The sequence below is a fragment of the Microtus oregoni genome, unplaced genomic scaffold (genome assembly GCF_018167655.1).
Source record: "Microtus oregoni isolate MIOR12 unplaced genomic scaffold, Mior012 000023F_ref0000262, whole genome shotgun sequence".
In the NCBI taxonomy this organism is placed as follows: Eukaryota; Metazoa; Chordata; class Mammalia; order Rodentia; family Cricetidae; genus Microtus; species Microtus oregoni.
Genome location: NW_024543082.1, coordinates 19,042,861 through 19,060,739, shown reverse-complemented (window position 1 = coordinate 19,060,739; position 17,879 = coordinate 19,042,861). Strand labels below are relative to the sequence as shown.

Here is a 17,879-nt window from a genome sequence, read left to right as displayed (position 1 = left end):
AATTCCAGTTTTCCATACAGCTGAACAAAATTTTTCTCTTCTCTCTTTTTTTAAAAAAAATTTCATTTATTTCACATACTAACCACAGTTTCCCCTCTTCTCCTCCCCTTTCCTCCCTCCTTCTCCCATCTACTTCCTCTCCCCTTCTATTTCTCTGTTTAGAAAGGGGAAGGCCTCCCATAGGAGTCAACCAAGCAGGGCATATCAAGTTGAGGCAGTACCAAGCTCCTCTTCCTGCATCAAACCTGGGTGAGGTTACCCACATGGGGAATAGGTTCCCAAAAGTCAGCTCAAGTGCCAAGAACAGGTCCTAGTCCCACTGCTAGGGGCCCCCCAAACAGACCAAATAAATATGGAACCTTACCATCTGCAAGTAGGGATAGTTCTTTCTCTTGTGTCGTTCTAGCTAAGACTTTGATCACTATATTGAATAAGAAAATTATTTCATGTTTGGCATTTATTAAGACTTATTTTGTAGCTTATAATGTGGCAAGTGTTAGAGACAGTGTTGTTTTTATCTGTTTGTCCATATTTATTGGGTGGAATGTTTGTTAAAATATCTAAGTCCAATTGGTCTTTGGTGTGACTTGGCTTTGAGGTTTTTTTTGCTGAGTTTTTATTTGAAGGATTCATTTAAGTGTGAGATTGAGATGCTAATGTCTCTCATTATCATTGTGTCCAGATCTCTGTGTGATCTTATGCCTTGTACTATTTGTTTTAATGCAATTGGGGTTCCAATATTCTGTGTGTAAATATTACAGCAATGACATTCTCTTGATGAAATGTTTCTTTTGTCAGTATGTAGTGGCCCTCTGTATCCCTTCTGAGCAGTTTTGGTTTGACATTTATTTTATTAAATATAAAAATTGTTTTGCCAGCTTGTTTGCTGCTTCTGTCTGGTAGCTGGAGTTCCAACTTTCGACTCTCAGTGTATGGATGTTTTTCTTTGCTGTGGGTAATCCTTGGGGGACAGCAGATAGTTGGGTCATGTAAAACCTGATGCTTCTGATGTAACTTTTAATAACTCTTCCAGCTTCATAATGTTAACTGTATAGTTTGATGAGTTTCGTCAGGGGTGTACACTTGTGCAGTATCACCATCAAGAAGATAAACAAACATTTACATGATTTCCAAAATATCCTTCATGTATCCCTGCCACACCTACTAGTTACCACTCACCTATTTTTGTCACTATAGAATATTTACCAACTTGTTTTAGAAGAAATGATTTTACACACTTGCAAACTGAATTAAAGAGCACATTAAAAAGATTAGTTACCCTGACCAAATGGTTCAACATACTCATCAATAAATATATACAATACATAAATGACTCAAGGACAAAAATCGTATGAGCATCTCAGTTATTTAGTGAAGAACTTTGACAAGGTTTAAAATCCCTTCCTGATAAAACTTCTGAAGAAGCTAAGAATAGAGCATACTTCAATGGAATATCTATAGTAAATAATATATAGTAAACAATACAGTGTAATGGAAAAAATGAAAACATTTTCTTAAAAACCAGAAATGACAAAGGTGCCTGCTCTCTCCACTCCTATTAAATAGAGTTCAAAGTCTTTAGCTACAGCAATAATACAAGGGAAAGAAGTAAAGAGGCAAAAGTCAAAATATCGCTATTTTTAAATAATAGGATCTTAAATGACTCTAAAATCTCAACAAGAAACCTTTTAGAACTGATAGTTCCAGCATAGTAGCAAGAAACAAAATTAACCCATGGATGTTAGCAGTTTTTCTATAAAATAATAATGAACTTATTGAACAGGATTTGGGAGAGGGGGAGATTTCCATCTCCAATAGCCTCAAAAAACAGGAGACCTAGAAATAAAATTAAAAAAATTCTCTCTCTCTCTCTCTCTCTCTCTCTCTCTCTCTCTCTCTCTGTGTGTGTGTGTGTGTGTGTGTGTGTGTGAATGTGCACATGTGTACAGAAAGATGCTTATGAAGGCAAGAAAAGGACTTTGAATGCCCTGGAGCTGTGAGCCACTGAATTGAGCTCCAGTCCATTGCAACAGGTGTTCTTAACTACTGAGCCATGTCTCCAGCCACAGAGAGGAAAGATCTCTGTGCTATAATGAAAATGCTATAACGAAACCTAATTTTATACTAATTAAATTTTTAATTAGAGATGAATATCTTGCATTTCATCTTAGATACACCTCCCTAAGCTGTCTATATCCATTTATATTTAGAATTAAAGGTGTCAATTTCTAAGTTCAACTCCAATTATCCACCCGATTTTTGGTGGCACTGATTATCTGTATCTCTTTTAAATACCCATTTGTTTCATGCTTTTTTTAAGTGGCAGTATTTTTCTTTGCAATTCTCTTTTCTTAGAAGTTCCACATCCCAAGGTCCAGCTCAGATTCCATCTGTGATCTGGAAGCCTCCCCCTTCTCCTGTCCTCATAGTACTTACTCCTGTCCAACACCATCCTGAGCTGCTGGGCACCCCAGCATGCTTTCCTCACCACACTGAAGCTTTACACAGTATTGTTGATGCAGCTGTTTAATCTCCCAGCCTTAAAGTCTTGGGAATATTGATTAATTAAAAAGTTTAATGATCTTTTTCTCTTACCAGCAACTTCTGCTCAAAGTATGGGCACTGGCAATTCCCACTAAGGACTTACCTCACAAGATGTTCAATTGTAAGCTGTCTATATGCTATGGTTTGAATAAAGGGAAATCCTCTTTTGCTCATCCATATTAATATCAAATCGACACATTACAATCATATTGGAAATACTTTAACAGATAATTAAGAGCATTTTCACACTCAGAGATACACTAAATATTATGATCCTGGAAGAAGAAATACTTAGTAATTGGATATAAATGGAGAGGACAGAGGGAAGGGGAGCAAAAGTATCAATCAAAGAAGACCAAGTCAAAAGTTTGTGGTAGGGCAGATTGCTTGACTGTTGTCATTTATATACTTATTAGCATGAGTAACAGTAATCTACAATGGTCTGAAGAACATGGGAAAAGGTGTTGTTAAATGATGGATTTATTTATGCATGTTACCACTCTATCTTTTTTTCAAAATGTGTAAGTTACGCAACGAAAGGTCTTATTTCACTAAGGCACTAGGGAATTCTCTACTGTAGCAGATGAACAAGTACGGTCACATTTTAGGCGATGCCCATCCTTTAATGATAATCATAATGAGTCAGTGCTTGATGCATAGACAGTGTTTGGATTTTAGGCTATTGAACTGCTTTATATGCTCTTAATGTTTATAGAGCATTTCCTACTGCCACACTACCCTGTGCATGCCTGATCCTGTCTGATCTTGTAAGATAAGCAGGGCCATCCTGGTTAGTACTTCTAGGGGAGGCATTTTATAGCAGCGATTCTCAAACTGTGGGCCACGACCATTAGAAAATGCTTATTTTTCTGATGGCCTTAGGAATGGAGACACTGCTCAGTAGCAAAATTACTGTTATAAAGTAGCAATGAAAATGAATTATGGTTGGGCATTCCTAAGACCATTGGAATTATGTGTTTTCTGATGGTTGCAACCCACAGGGTGAGAACCATTGTTTTATAATATTATCTAGATTATGTTCTTAGTATTTAAGACAAATTCGTATTGACAAATTTTCCATTCTCCTGCTGTTTACAAGTGTTTTCTTTGGGGGTAACTTTGAAATTAAGCATTAATAGATTTTAGAAGAGCAGTTTTAGGTTCAAAGAAGAACTCAGTGGAAGGTACAGAAAATGTCCACATCCCTACCCTCACTCCTGCCTCTGCACATTCAAAGCCTTCTCAGTTATCTGCAGTCCCTACCACAATGATGCATTTATTATAGCACAGGAATTTATACATTTGGCTTCTTGTCTATTCTATGGGTTTAAACAAATATAAAACAGCAATATCTAAGATTACAACATCATATAGAGTCATTGTGTTGCCCTAAAGTCATCTTTTCTTTGTCTATTCATCTTCCCCTTCCCTCTAATTCCTACTGTTTCTAGCCACATCTTTGCTTTTCCCACCATGCTACATGGCAGGATTAAGTATGTAGCTTTTCCAGTTTTCTTTAAGTTTAGTCATGTGCTTTTAATTTTTCTTCATGTCTTATAATGGCCCAATAGCCCTCTCTCCCTCTTTCTTTAATGTAGGGTTTCCAAAGGTGGCCAAGGGTGCCCTTTGAACTTCTAGTCATCCTTCTTCTACTTCCGAATTGCAAGAGTATATTATGTTCAGTTCCATGCAGGGCTGGGGATTGAGCTCAGGGCTTTGTGTATGCTAAGCAAGTTCTCTACCCACTGGGCCATGTCCTCAATTCTGATAATTTCATTCAAGCACTGAGTGTCATTTCCAAGTGTGACACAATGTATTTACTTATTTGTTTACAAAGAATATTTTCTTGCTTTTCAAATTTTGCCAATTATGATAGAAGCTAATATATACTCTTAGCAGCAATGTATAAGGGCTCCCTTTCTCTATATACTTATCTGTATGTATGTGGTTGTTTTTCTTTTCTTTATTGGTAAAAACAGGTTCAGAGGTTTAGTCCATTATCCAGATGGTGGGAAGCATGGGGGTGTGCAGGCAGACATGTTGCTAAAGAAGGAGCCAAGAGTTCTAGATCTGGATCAGTGGGCAGTAGGAAGAGAGAATGACATTGGGCCCAGCTTGATCATTTGAAACCTCAAAGCCCACCCCAGTGACAGACTTCTTCCAATAACGTCACACCTCCTAATAATGCCACTCCTTATGAGGCTATAGGGGCCATCTTCATTCAAACATCCACACAGAGGCAGAGTTTCAGGGCTCCTATCAATGTCTTTGATCCATCTGAAGTTGATTCCTCTATGAGGTCAGACAGAGGAGTCTGCTTTCATCTATCTACATATGGATATCCAGTTTTCACAGCACTGTTTATAACAAGCTTGTCTTCTTCCAGTACATAGTTTTGATATATTTGTTAGAAATCAGGTGACTGTATTATCAAGGCTGTTAGTTCATCTCCACAAATTGTTGGTATGGCTCTATTGCTGAAGACAACATCTATGTAACTCGTTGAACATGGAGAAACCGAGCTGGTGTCTACCTGGGACCTTCAGCCCTATTGACTAGTGTTCATGGTACTGGAAGGTACTCTGCATGCTACCACAGGAAAAAGTAACAATCCTAAAACAGGATGTCTCCTTCAAATCCCTGCTCTAGGGCTCAGGGATCTCTGCTGAAGAGATCAAAGATGCAAGAGCCAGTAGGGAGGGAAGACACCAAGGAAACAAAGCCTTCTAGACACACATGAACTCATAGAGACTGTGACAACATGAACACAGCCTGCACAGGTCTAAGCCAGATGTGGTTCTGGTGTTGAGAGAGGAAGTGGACAGAGCCCCATCCCTGATCCAGAAGCTATCTCCAACTGATAACTGCACACAAAGGAAAATTATTTTTCTTCAACAGAGTCTCACTGGGTATATAAACTATACACTTAAGAGTGTGTTTCATGCCCAGCAATAGATGGCCAACACAAAATTAAACTCATTGGTATTTTTGGTATCATAATGCTTTATCTAGGCATTTTTTTTCCCTACAGGTCTTGTTTATTTATTATGGTTTCCGGTTTTATTTTTTTAAATAGGATTTCTGTGTTTGCAGACATGTGTGTCTGTGTCTGTTTGTGTTTCTTGTGTTTTATCTTTGCTCTTTTTTTACAGTTTGTTTGTTTTGTCCTACTCTGGTTTGTTTGTTTCATTTTACCTTACTTTATTTCTACTATTAATTTTTTTTTTTAAATAATTTTTTTTTATTAAGAAAAGAAGAAAAAAAAACATAAACAAAAAACAAGTTTCCACCTCCTCCCAGCCTCCCATTTCCCTCCCCCTCCTCCCACCCTTCTCCCCCTCCTCCCACCCTTCTACCCCTCCCCCCACTCCTCTCCCCCTCCCTCTCCAGTCCACAGAGCAGTCCAGGTTCCCTGCCCTGTGGTAAGTCCTAGGTCCTCCCCCCTCCGTCCATATCTAGGAAGGTGAACATCCAAACTGGCTAGGCTTCCACAAAGCCAGCACATTAAGTAGGATCAAAACCCCGTGCCATTGTCCTTGGCGTCTCATCAGCCCTCATTGTTCGCCATGTTCAGAGAGTCCGGTTTTATCCCATGCTTTTTCGGTCACAGTCCAGCTGGCCTTGGTGAGCTCCCAGTAGATCAGCTCCACTGTCTCAGTGGGTGGGTGCACGCCTCGTGGTCCCGACTTCTTTGCTCATGTTCTCCCTCCTTCTGCTCCTCATTGGGACCTTGGGAGCTCAGTCCAGTGCTCCAGTGTGGGTCTGTCTCTGTCTCCATCCATCACCAGATGAAGGTTCTATGATGATATGCAAGATATTCGTCAGTATTGCTCTCGGATAGGGTCATTTCAGGTTCCCAATCCTCAGCTACCCAAGGAACTAACTGGGAACCTCATGTTGGGCACTTGGGAGCCCCTCTAGGGTCAAATCTCTTGCTCACCCTAAAGTGGTTCCCTTAACTAAGAATTGTGGTTCCGTGCTCCCCTATCCACCTTTCCTTTATCCCAATTCTCCTGATTCCCCAAATCCCCCCTCCTTCCCTTCTACCTTTTCTCTCCCCATCTCCCCTTACCCCCATCCCACCCCACCCCCAAGATCCTAATTTTCTCCCCGGCAATTGGGTCTACTTCCCTTAGCCAAGAGGATAACTATATGTTTTTCCTTGGGTTCACCTTCTTACTTAGCTTCTTTAGGTTCACCTATTGTAGACTCCGTGGCGCTAATTTATGGCTAGAAACCAATTATGAGCGAGTACATCCCATGTTCATCTTTTTGGGTCTGGGACACCTCACTCAGGATAGTGTTTTCTATTTCCATCCATTTGCCTGCAAAATTCGAGAAGTCATTGTTTTTTACCGCAGCGTAGTACTCTAGCGTGTATATATTCCATACTTTCTTCATCCATTCTTCCATTGAAGGGCATCTAGGTTGTTTCCAGGTTCTGGCTATTACAAATAATACAGCTATGAACATAGTTGAACAAATGCTTTTGTCATATGATAGAGCATCTCTTGGGTATATTCCCAGGAGTGGTATTGCTGGGTCCAGGGGTAAGTTGATCCCGAATTTCCTGAGAAACCGAAACACTGACTTCCACAGTGGTTGCACAAGATGGCATTCCCACCAGCAATGGATGAGGGTACCCGTTCCTCCACAGCCTCTCCAGCAAAGGTTATCCTTGGTGTTTTAGATGTTGGCTGTTTTCTAATGAGAGAGAGCATGAAGGGGTGTGGATTTAGGTGGGTGGGGAGGTTCTAAGAGAAGTTGTGGGAGGAGAAGCCATAATTAGAATCTATTTTATGAAAATAATCATCTTTCAATTACAAAAGCAGGTGGCTGTAGATTTGTGGTTTATCCCTATGTCCTCTATTCTGAAGAAAGTAAGGAAAGAAGAAATTTCTTTTCCCATCCTCAGCTTTTCCCCTTTCCCAGCACCCTTTCCTTTCTAGTCCACTGCAATCCTACTTCTGTTTTCAGGTCTTTGGGTTTTATTCTGCTTTCACATGCAATAACATATCTCACTTACCTTGCTGTACCTGGCTTATTCTGATTAATAGTACGTCTTCTAGTTCCATTCATTTTCTAACAAATGACATATATATATTTTTTGTATTTTTCATATCCTTGTGAGTTCTCAATTGAAGTTTGTCTGTACTTTTGTTGTCTCTTCTTTTATTTAGCATAGGCATTCATTTGCTTTTGGTTGTGGAAGAGGAAGCCATAATTAGAATCTACATAGAATTAATGGAGTTAGTCCAATTCTACTATTAAAAAGCACACTAGAACTTCATAGTAGCATAAGTATCTTAGGATATCAAAATAATTTTGTTCTTTCCTTTCCAGCTCTTTAACTGATACATGGAAAACATGAAATATTGCAGATACACATTTAAGAAACCGATTTTGAAGATGATTAAGACTATATTTTGTTTCTTTTTATAAAGCAATGTATCGCTATGTATCCCAGGCTGGCCTCAAATTCACTTTGTGGCCAGCTGCTCTAACATTTATGATTCTCCTGCCTCCTGCTCTGTGTAGGCAGGCCTGCCTTGGGACTACTATAATTGTGATACATTTTACAGAATTCAAGGAAGGAATAGAAATAGGTCCCAAGAACTATACAACAAGACAGTGGACAGAGGAAAAGACACGTATTCTGTTCCTACATCTGTTCTGCTTCACTTCCGCTGTTCATTCGCAAGGTAGAAAGAAGGAAGAAAGAGAGAGGATGAACTCTTTGTGATTCTGTTTCTACAGTTTGAGGATGGCTCTGTCTCCTCATCTGTGTGAAGTGTTCATTATTGGACAAAATGACTTTAATTACTGGATGACATCTGGAGAAAGTATTTTATTTATTTATTTATTTATTTATTTATTTATTTATTTATTTAAGACTTCTGTCTCTTACCCGACACCACCTCCCATTTCCCTCCCCCTCCCCCAATCTAGTCCCCCTCCCTCGTCAGCCCAAAGAGCAATCAGGATTCCCTGCCCTGTGGGAAGTCCAAGGACCACCAACCTCCATCCAGGTATAGTAAGGTGAGCATCTAAACTGCCTAGGCTCCCACATAGCCAGTACGTGCAGTAGGATCAAAAACCCATTGCCATTGTTCTTGAGTTCTCAGTAGTCCTCATTGTCCGCTATGTTCAGCGAGTCCAGTTTTATCCCAGGCTTTTTCAGATCCAGGCCAGCTGGCCTTGGTGAGTTCCCAGTAGAACATCCCCATTGTCTCAGTGTGTGGGTGCACCCCTTGCGGTCCTGAGTTCCTTGCTCATGCTCTCTCTCTTTCTGCTCCTGATTTGGACCTTGGGATTTATGTCCGGTGCTCCAATGTGGGTCTCTGTCTCTGTCTCCATTCATTGCCTGCTGAAGGTTAATATTCAGGAGGATGCCTATATGTTTTTCTTTGGGTTCTCCTTCTTATTTAGCTTCTCTAGGATCACTAATTACAGGCTCAATGTCCTTTGTTTATGGCTAGAAACCAAATATGAGTGAGTACATCCCATGTTCCTTTTTGGGTCTGGCTTACCTCACTCAGGATAGTGTTTGCTATTTGCATCCATTTGCATGCAAAATTCAAGAAGTCCTTGTTTTTTACTGCTGAGTAGTACTCTAATATGTATATATTCCATACTTTCTTGATCCATTCTTCTATTGAAGGGCATCTAGGTTGTTTCCAGGTTTTGGCTATTACAAACGATGCAGCTATGACCATAGTAGAGCATATATTTTTGTTGTATGATAAGGCCTTTTTTGGGTATATTCCCAAGAGTGGTATTGCTGGGTCCAGGGGTAGGTTGATCCCGAATTTCCTGAGAAACCGCCACACTGCTTTCCAAAGTGGTTGCACAAGTTTGCATTCCCACCAGCAATGGATGAGTGTACCCCTTTCTCCACAACCTCTCCAGCAAAGGCTATCATTGGTGTTTTTGATTTTAGCCATTCTGACAGGTGTAAGATGGTATCTTAAAGTTTTCTTGATTTGCATTTCCCTGATTGCTAAGGAGGTTGAACATGACCTTAAGTGACTTTTGGCCATTTGAACTTCTTCTGTTGAGAATTCTCTGTTCAGCCCAGTGCCCCATTTTTTAATTGGGTTGATTAGCCTTTTAAGGTCTAGTTTCTTGAGTTCTTTTTTTTTTATTTTATTTATTTATTTATTTATTTTTTTTATTGCGAAAAGAAGAAAAAAAACATAAACAAAAAACAAGTTTCCACCTCCTCCCAGCCTCCCATTTCCCTTCCCCTCCTCCCACAATTCTCCCCCTCCTCCCACCCTTCTCCCCCTCCTCCCACCCTTCTCCCCCTCCCCCCACTCCTCTCCCCCTCCCTCTCCAGTCCACAGAGCAGTCCGGGTTCCCTGCCCTGTGTTAAGTCCTAGGTCCTCTCCGTCCATATCTAGGAAGGTGAACATCCAAACTGGCTAGGCTCCCACAAAGCCAGCACATTAAGTAGGATCAAAACCCCCTGCCATTGTCCTTGGTGTCTCATCAGCCCTCATTGTTCGCCATGTTCAGAGAGTCCGGTTTTATCCCATGCTTTTTCGGTCACAGTCCAGCTGGCCTTGGTGAGCTCCCCGTAGATCAGCTCCACTGTCTCAGTGGGTGGATGCACGCCTCGTGGTCCCGAATTCTTTGCTCATGTTCTCCCTCCTTCTGCTCCTCCTTGGGACCTTGGGAGCTCAGTCCAGTGCTCCTGTGTGGGTCTCTGTCTCTATCTCTATCCATCACCAGATGAAGAGTCTATGATGATATGCAAGATATTCGTCAGTATTGCTCTAGGATAGGGTTATTTCAGGTTCCCAATCCTCAGCTGCCCAAGGAACTAACTGGGAACCTCATCTTGGGCACTAGGGAGCCCCTCTAGGGTCAAGTCTCTTGCCCACCCTAAAGTGGCTCCCTTAACTAAGAATTGTGGTTCCGTGCTCCCCTATCCACCTTTCCTTTATCCCAATTCTCATGTTTCCCAGGTCCCCCCTCCTTCCCTTCTACCTTTTTTCTCCCCATCTCCCCTTACCCCCCATCCCACCCCCCCAAGATCCCATTTTCTCCCCCAAAATTTGGTCTACTTCCCTTAGCCAAGAGGACAACTATATGTTTTTCCTTGGGTTCACCTTCTTCCTTAGCTTCTTTAGGTTCACCTATTGTAGACTCCGTGGTCCTTCTTTATGGCTAGAAACCAATTATGAGTAAGTACATCCCATATTCATCTTTTTGGGTCTGGGACACCTCACTCAGGATAGTGTTTTCTATTTCCATCCATTTGCATGCAAAATTCGAGAAGTCATTGTTTTTTACCGCAGCGTAGTACTCTAGCGTGTATATATTCCATACTTTCTTCATCCATTCTTCCATTGACGGACATCTAGGTTGTTTCCAGGTTCTGGCTATTACAAATAATACTGCTATGAACATAGTTGAACAAATGCTTTTGTCATTTGATAGAGCATCTCTTGGGTATATACCCAAGAGTGGTATTGCTGGGTCCAGGGGTAAGTTGATCCCGAATTTCCTGAGAAACCAAAACACTGACTTCCACAGTGGTTGCATAAGATTGCATTCCCACCAGCAATGGATGAGGGTACCCGTTCTTACACAGCCTCTCCAGCAAAGGTTATCCTTGGTGTTTTTGACTTTAGCCATTCTGACAGGTGTAAGAGAGTTCTTTATATATTTTGGAGATCAGACCTTTGTCAGTTGCGGGGTTGGTGAAGATCTTCTCCCAGTCAGTGGGTTGCCTTTGTGTCTAGCGACAGTGTCCTTTGCTTTACAGAAGCTTCTCAGTCTCAGGAGGTCCCAATTATTCAATGAGACCCTTAATGTCTGTGCTGCTGGGGTTATATGTAGGAAGTGGTCTCCTGTGCCCATGTGTTGTAGAGTACTTCCCACTTTCTCTTCTATCAGGTTCAGTGTGTTCGGACTGATATTGAGGTCTTTAATCCATTTGGACTTGAGTTTTGTGCACGGTGATAGATATGGGTCTATTTTCATTCTTCTACATGTTGACATCCAGTTTTGCCAGCACAATTTGTTGAAGATTCTCTCTTTTTTCCATTGTATACTTTTAGCTCCTTTATCGAAAATCAGGTGTTCATAGGTTTGTAGGTTAATGTCAGGGTCTTCTATTCGATTCCATTGGTCGACTTCTCTGTTTTTATGCCAATACCAAGCTGTTTTCAATACTGTAGCTCTGTAGTAGAGTTTGAAGTCAGGGATGGTAATGCCTCCAGACCATCCTTTATTGTATAAGATTGTTTTGGCTATCCTGGGTTTTTTGTTTTTCCATATAAAGTTGATTATTGTCTTCTCCAGATCTGTGAAGAATTTTCATGGGGATTGCATTGAATCTATAGATTGCTTTTGGTAGAATTGCCATTTTTACTATGTTGATCCTCTCAATCCAAGAGCAAGGGAGATCCTTCCATTTTCTGGTGTCCTCTTCAATTTCTTTCTTCAAAGACTTAACGTTCTTGTCAAATAGATCTTTCACTTCCTTGGTCAGAGTTACCCCAAGATATTTTATGTTATATGTGGCTATCGTGAAAGGTGATGCTTCTCTGATTTCCCTCTCTGTTTCCTTATCCTTAGTGTAAAGGAAGGCCACTGATTTTTTGGAGTTGATCTTGTATCCTGCCACATTACTAAAGGTGTTTATCAGCTGTAGGAGTTTTTTGGTAGAGTTTTTGGGGTCGCTTATATATACTATCATATCATGTGCAAATAACGAAAGCTTAACTTCTTCTTTTCCTATACGAATCCCCTTGATCCCCTTATGTTGTCTTATTGCTATTGCTAGAACTTCAAGCACTATATTGAAGAGGTATGGAGAGAGTGGACATCCTTGTCGTGTTCCTGATTTTAGTGGGATGGCTTTGAGTTTTTCTCCGTTTAATTTAATGTTAGCTGTCGGCTTGCTGTAAATAGCTTTTATTATATTTAGGTATGACCCTTGTATCCCTAATCTCTCCAAGACCTTTATCATAAAGCGGTGTTGAATTTTGTCAAATGCTTTTTCAGCATCTAATGAAATGATCATTTGGTTTTTTTCTTTCAGTTTATTTATATGGTGGATCACGTTGATAGATTTGCGTATGTTGAACCAGTGCTGCATCTCTGCAATAAAGCCTACTTGATCATAATGGATAATTTTTGTAATGTGTTCTTGGATTTGGTTTGCCAGTATTTTATTGAGAATATTTGCGTTGATATTTATGAGTGAGATAGGTCTATAATTCTCTTTCTTGGTTGGGTCTTTGTGTGGTTTTGGTATCAAGGTGACTGTAGCTTCATAAAAGGAATTTGGCAATGACTCTTCTGTTTCTATACTGTGAAATACATTAAGGAGTATAGTTATTAGCTCTTCTTGGAAGTTCTGGTAGAATTCTGCATTGACACCATCTGGTCCTGGGCTTTTTTTGGAAGGGAGATTTTTGATAACAGTTTCTAGTTCTTCATGACTAACAGGTCTATTTAGATCGTTCACTTGGTCTTGGTTTAGCTTTGGTATATGGTACTTATCTAAAAAAATGTCCATTTCTTTTGCTTTTTCCAGTTTTGTGGCATACAGGCTTTTGTAGTAAGATCTAATGATTCTCTGAATTTCCTCTGTGTCTGTGGTTATGTCCCCCTTTTCATTTCTGATCTTGTTTATTTGCAAGTTCTCTCTCCGCTGTTTGATTAGTTTGGATAGGGGTTTGTCGATCTTGTTGATTTTCTCCAACTTTTTGTTTCATTGATTCTTTGGACTGTTTTCTGTGTTTCTATTTTGTTGATTTCAGCCCTCAGTTTGATTATTTCCAGTCATCTACTCCTCCTGGTCATGTCTGCTTCTTTTTTTTTTCTAAAGCTTTCAGGTGTGATGTTAAGTTTCCGATGTATGCTTTCTCCTTTTTCTTTAAGTGGGCACTTAGTGCTATGAACTTTCCTCTTAGGACTGCTTTCATACTGTCCCATAGGTTTGAGTATGTTGTCTCTTTATTTTCATTAAATTCAAGGAAGACTTTAATTTATTTCTTGATTTCTTCCTTGACCAAGGTGTGGTTCAGTAGTTGACTGTTCAGTTTCCATGAGTTTGTCAGCTTTCTGGGGGTAGCATTGTTGTTGCCTTCTAACTTTAATCAGTGGTGATCTGATAAGACACAGGTGGATACTGATATTTTTTTGTATCTGTGGAGGTTTCCTTTGTTTCCAAGTATGTGGTCAATTTTTGAGAAGGTTCCATGAGTTGCAGAGAAGAAGGTATATTCTTTCCTATTTGGGTGGAGTGATCTATAGATGTCTGTTAAGTCGATTTGCTTCATTACCTCCAATAGTTCTCTTAATTCTCTATTAGGTTTCTGTCTGATTGACCTGTCCATTGCTGAGAGAAGTGTGTTGAAGTCTCCTAATACTAGTGTGTGTGGTTTGATGTCTGCCTTGAGTTTTAGTAATATTTCTTTTACATAAGTGGGTGCTTTATATTAGGGGCATAGATATTCAGGATTGAGACGTCCTCCTGATGAATTGTTCCCGTTATGAGTATAAAGTTTCCGTCTCGATCTCTTCTGATTGATTTTAGGTTGAAGTCAGTTTTGTTAAAAATTTATATGGCCACACCTGTTTTTTTCTTAGGACCATTTGCTTTAAAGACCTTTTCCCAACCCTTTACTCTGAGTAGGTGCCTGTCTTTGTGGTTGAGATGTGTTTCTTGCAAACAGCAGAATGTTGAATCCTGTTTTCGTATTTAATCTCTTAGCCTGTGCCTTTTTATAGGTGAATTGATACCATTAATATTAAGTGATATTAATGACCAGTGGTTGTTTACATTGGTTATTCTTATTGTTTTTGGTAGTAGAGTTTGTGTGTCTCCCTTCTTTGAGTTGTGCTGGTGAAGGGTCCCTAGATGCCTCAGTTATTGTAGGCAGTGTTGGCAATGTTGGATTCCTTGGGTTGAAATTTTCCTTCTATTACTTTCTGTAAGGCTGGATTTGTGGCTATGTATTGCTTAAATTTGTTCTTATCCTGGAATGTCTTGTTTTCTCCATTGATAGTGAACAATAGCTTTGCTGGGTATAGTAGTTTGGGTTTGCATCCATGGTCTCTTAGCTTCTGCAGTACTTCTATCCAGGACCTTCTGGCTTTCATGGTTTCCATAGAGAAGTCAGGTGTAAGTCTGATCGGTTTACCTTTATAAGTTACTTGGCCTTTTTCCTTTGCAGCTCTTAATATTCTTTCTTTAACCTGTATATTTTGTGTTTTGATTATTATATGGCGAGGCGATGTTTTTCTTTGATCCAGTCTGTTTGGTGTTCTGTATGCTTCTTGAATATTCAAAGGAATATCTTTCTTTATGTTGGGAAAGTTTTCTTCCATAATTTTGTTAAAAATATTTTCTGGGCCTTTGATCTGTGACTCTTCTCCTTCTTCTATTCCTATTATTCTTAGGTTTGGTCTTTTTCTTGTGTTCCATATTTCCTGAATGTTTTGTGATGAGAATTTGTTGGCTTTGCTGTTTTCTTTGATCAGTGTGTTTATTTTCTCTATGGTGTCCTCAGAATCTGAGATTCTTTCTTCTATTTCTTGTATTCTATTGATTATGCTTGTTTCTGTAGGCTCTGCTCGTTGATCTAGATTTTCCATATCCAGTTGGTCCTCAGTTTGTGTTTTCTTCCTTGCTTCCATTTCAGTTTTCAATTCTTGAACTGTTTCCATTACCTGTTTGATAGTTTTTTCTTGGTTTCCCAGGGTATCATGTACGTATTTACTCATTTCTTAAAAGTTTTGGTTATACTTCTCATCCATTTCTATAAGGGCATTTTTCACATGTTGTTTAAGGGACTCTATTGCTTTCATAAAGTCAATTTTTTCCACTTCTTCTGTGTTAGGGTGTTGAAGTTCTTCTGTTGTAAGATCATTGGGTTCTGGTGTTTTCATGTTGTTTTTCAGATTATTGGGTGAATTCTTGCCTTGGCACCTCCCATCTCCTCTTATTGATGCTATCTAATGGGTCTTTTAAAACCGGATCAGGTTTCCCTGCTGGCCAGGGGCTCCTCTTACAAAATGCCCTCGCTCTGTTTCCTGGCTCCTGCCGGGGCCAAGATCCCTCTCACCCCCCAGAAGGGTCTTCTGGAACAGGACCTGGCTCCTCCTTTGCCAGGGACCTCGCCAACCAAAGGCCTACCTCTGTGATTTAATTTTAGTGGGGCGATCTGCTCTCTGTGTTGCGTGCCGGTCCCCGCTGCCTGCGGCCTGCGTCGTCTCTGGAGAAAGTATATTAAACAAGTTCTCTTATGTGGTATGCCTACACTGGACCTGGCAAAGAGCTGGAAGAAGGAAAGCAGGGTTACTCTACAAACTATTTGACAAAATAAGGTCGTTCTTAAATGGGAAATAATGGACTAATATCTTAAAAATGTAGTTTCCAAGGTGTTCATATATCAGTGATGATTAAACTTCTAATTATTGCCTTGCAATGATTTAAACATTTAAACATTCTTATTTAATTATTTTCTAGAGTCAAGTGGTATGAATGGGAATCAAACATCACAGAATGGTTCATTACCTAATGCAGAAGGTATTGTTCTTCTATATCTTGTGGCCAGCACTGGGGGAATGGAGAGTTAACTTTGCTTAGTAACAGTAACTAAAGTTTTGGCTTATGGAGAGACGTAGGATGAGTGGAATAATCTGGTGATGTGAGAGTTATAGCAGGAGGGACCCTGCACGATGGTCTCTGCACCTTTGCTGAATTACAGTAAGAAAGGCTATGGGATTAGAGCCCTCCAAAGTCTGTGGTAAAGAACCCTTCATCATTTAGCTAGATGACCTTTATTTGATGTGACTTGTCTGGACCTGAGGACACAAAGAGGCAAGCGCCCCTGAAATGGTGTAGTTTGGCTGGTTAATACAATGTCTATCAGAGTCAAAGCTCATTCACAGTGACTTCTGCTCCTGTTAAAGTGGTGACATCACTGACTCTTTTGTCACAGATGACTATAACAGATAATTTGTTTAGTAATCACCACTCAGCAAAGTTGTATCCATTATGGAATCTACGTCAGTACACAGTCAGTGGGAAGTTTTATGGTGCAAGATGCATGTAGCCCACAGCCCTTGAATTTTCACATTAGAAGGTGAATAATATATTTAATTCTTATAGATTGAACATATAGAAACAAGAATTGTGAGAAAATTCTAGTATTTCTGGAATACATTCATAAGTCAAGCAATGCTCTTGTGTAACTTCATGTACGCTGCTGTGGACAGACTTAACACAGGTTTCCTTTTCTCGTTCTTTGTGTGTGTGTCCAGTTAGCACTACACTGTTGGTACAGATGGGTGCAAAGGCTCTGCTGTGCTGCCCTGCTCTTCCAATGACAAAAGCAGTATTAATAATGTGGGTCATAGCCCCCAGAGGGCAGCCTCCCTGCAGAATATCCTACAAAGTTGATACAAAGGAGAACGATGAAACCAACTGTACGGACAGGAGAATCATCTGGGCATCCACACCTGACCAGAATTCTGACCTTCAGATCAATGCAGTGGCTCTCGATCATGACGGGCTTTATTCATGTGAAATAGCAACACCGCAGGGGAATTTCCTAAGGAGACATGACCTCCAAGTGCTAGGTAAGTGACAGGGTCACATATCGTGCTATTTCAGGTCACCAGATTGTAGATGGAAACAGACGCCTTTGTAATTTGTGACAAGACTGAATCGTTTTCCCTTCCATCTCCACAGTGCCTCCAGCAGTTGCCCTGCTTCCAGGAGAAAACAGAACAGCAGTTTGTGAGGCAATTGCAGGCAAGCCGGCTGCGCAGATCTTTTGGAGTCCAGATGGGAATCACGGCACTAAGCAGGAATCACACAGCAATGGCACCGTGACTGTCAGGAGCACATACCACTGGGAGAAGAACAATGTGTTTGCTGTGTTCTGCCTTGTCTCCCATCCAACTGGCAACCAGACTCTGACCATAGAACTGAACGGAAGTGGTGAGTACCTCCTTAAGTTTTATACCTTTGTTTGTTTGTATATTATGTTTGTGCATTTGCCATATTAAGTATGTAGAGGCCAGAGGACAACATGTCCTTCTACCATCTGGCCCTCAGACTTGACAGCAAATGCTTTTACCAGCTGATCTATCCACAGGCCTATCCACCTCTTTTTCTCTACTTTATTTCCTTCCTTCCTTCCTTCCTTCCTTCCTTCCTTCCTCCCTCCCTCCCTCCCTTTCTTCCTCCCTCCTTCCCTCCCTCCTTATCTCCCTCCCTCCTGCACTCCCATCCTCCCTCCCTCCCTCCCTCCCTCCCTCCCTCCTTCTTTCCTTTCTTCTTTTTCTTTTTTTAAACCTGTTAT

General features: G+C 40.5%; 1 protein-coding gene across 1 annotated transcript in view; it reads left to right on the top strand.

The window, feature by feature from the left end:
* LOC121461872 (cell surface glycoprotein CD200 receptor 1-like) overlaps positions 1 to 17,879 on the top strand; it is a 35,898-nt gene that overhangs the window by 13,288 nt on the left and 4,731 nt on the right. The window contains 5 exon segments of the mRNA XM_041673206.1: positions 4,692 to 4,712; positions 6,287 to 6,300; positions 7,676 to 7,687; positions 16,838 to 17,151; positions 17,264 to 17,515. Of these exon segments, the coding sequence (XP_041529140.1) occupies positions 4,692 to 4,712; positions 6,287 to 6,300; positions 7,676 to 7,687; positions 16,838 to 17,151; positions 17,264 to 17,515 (613 nt within the window).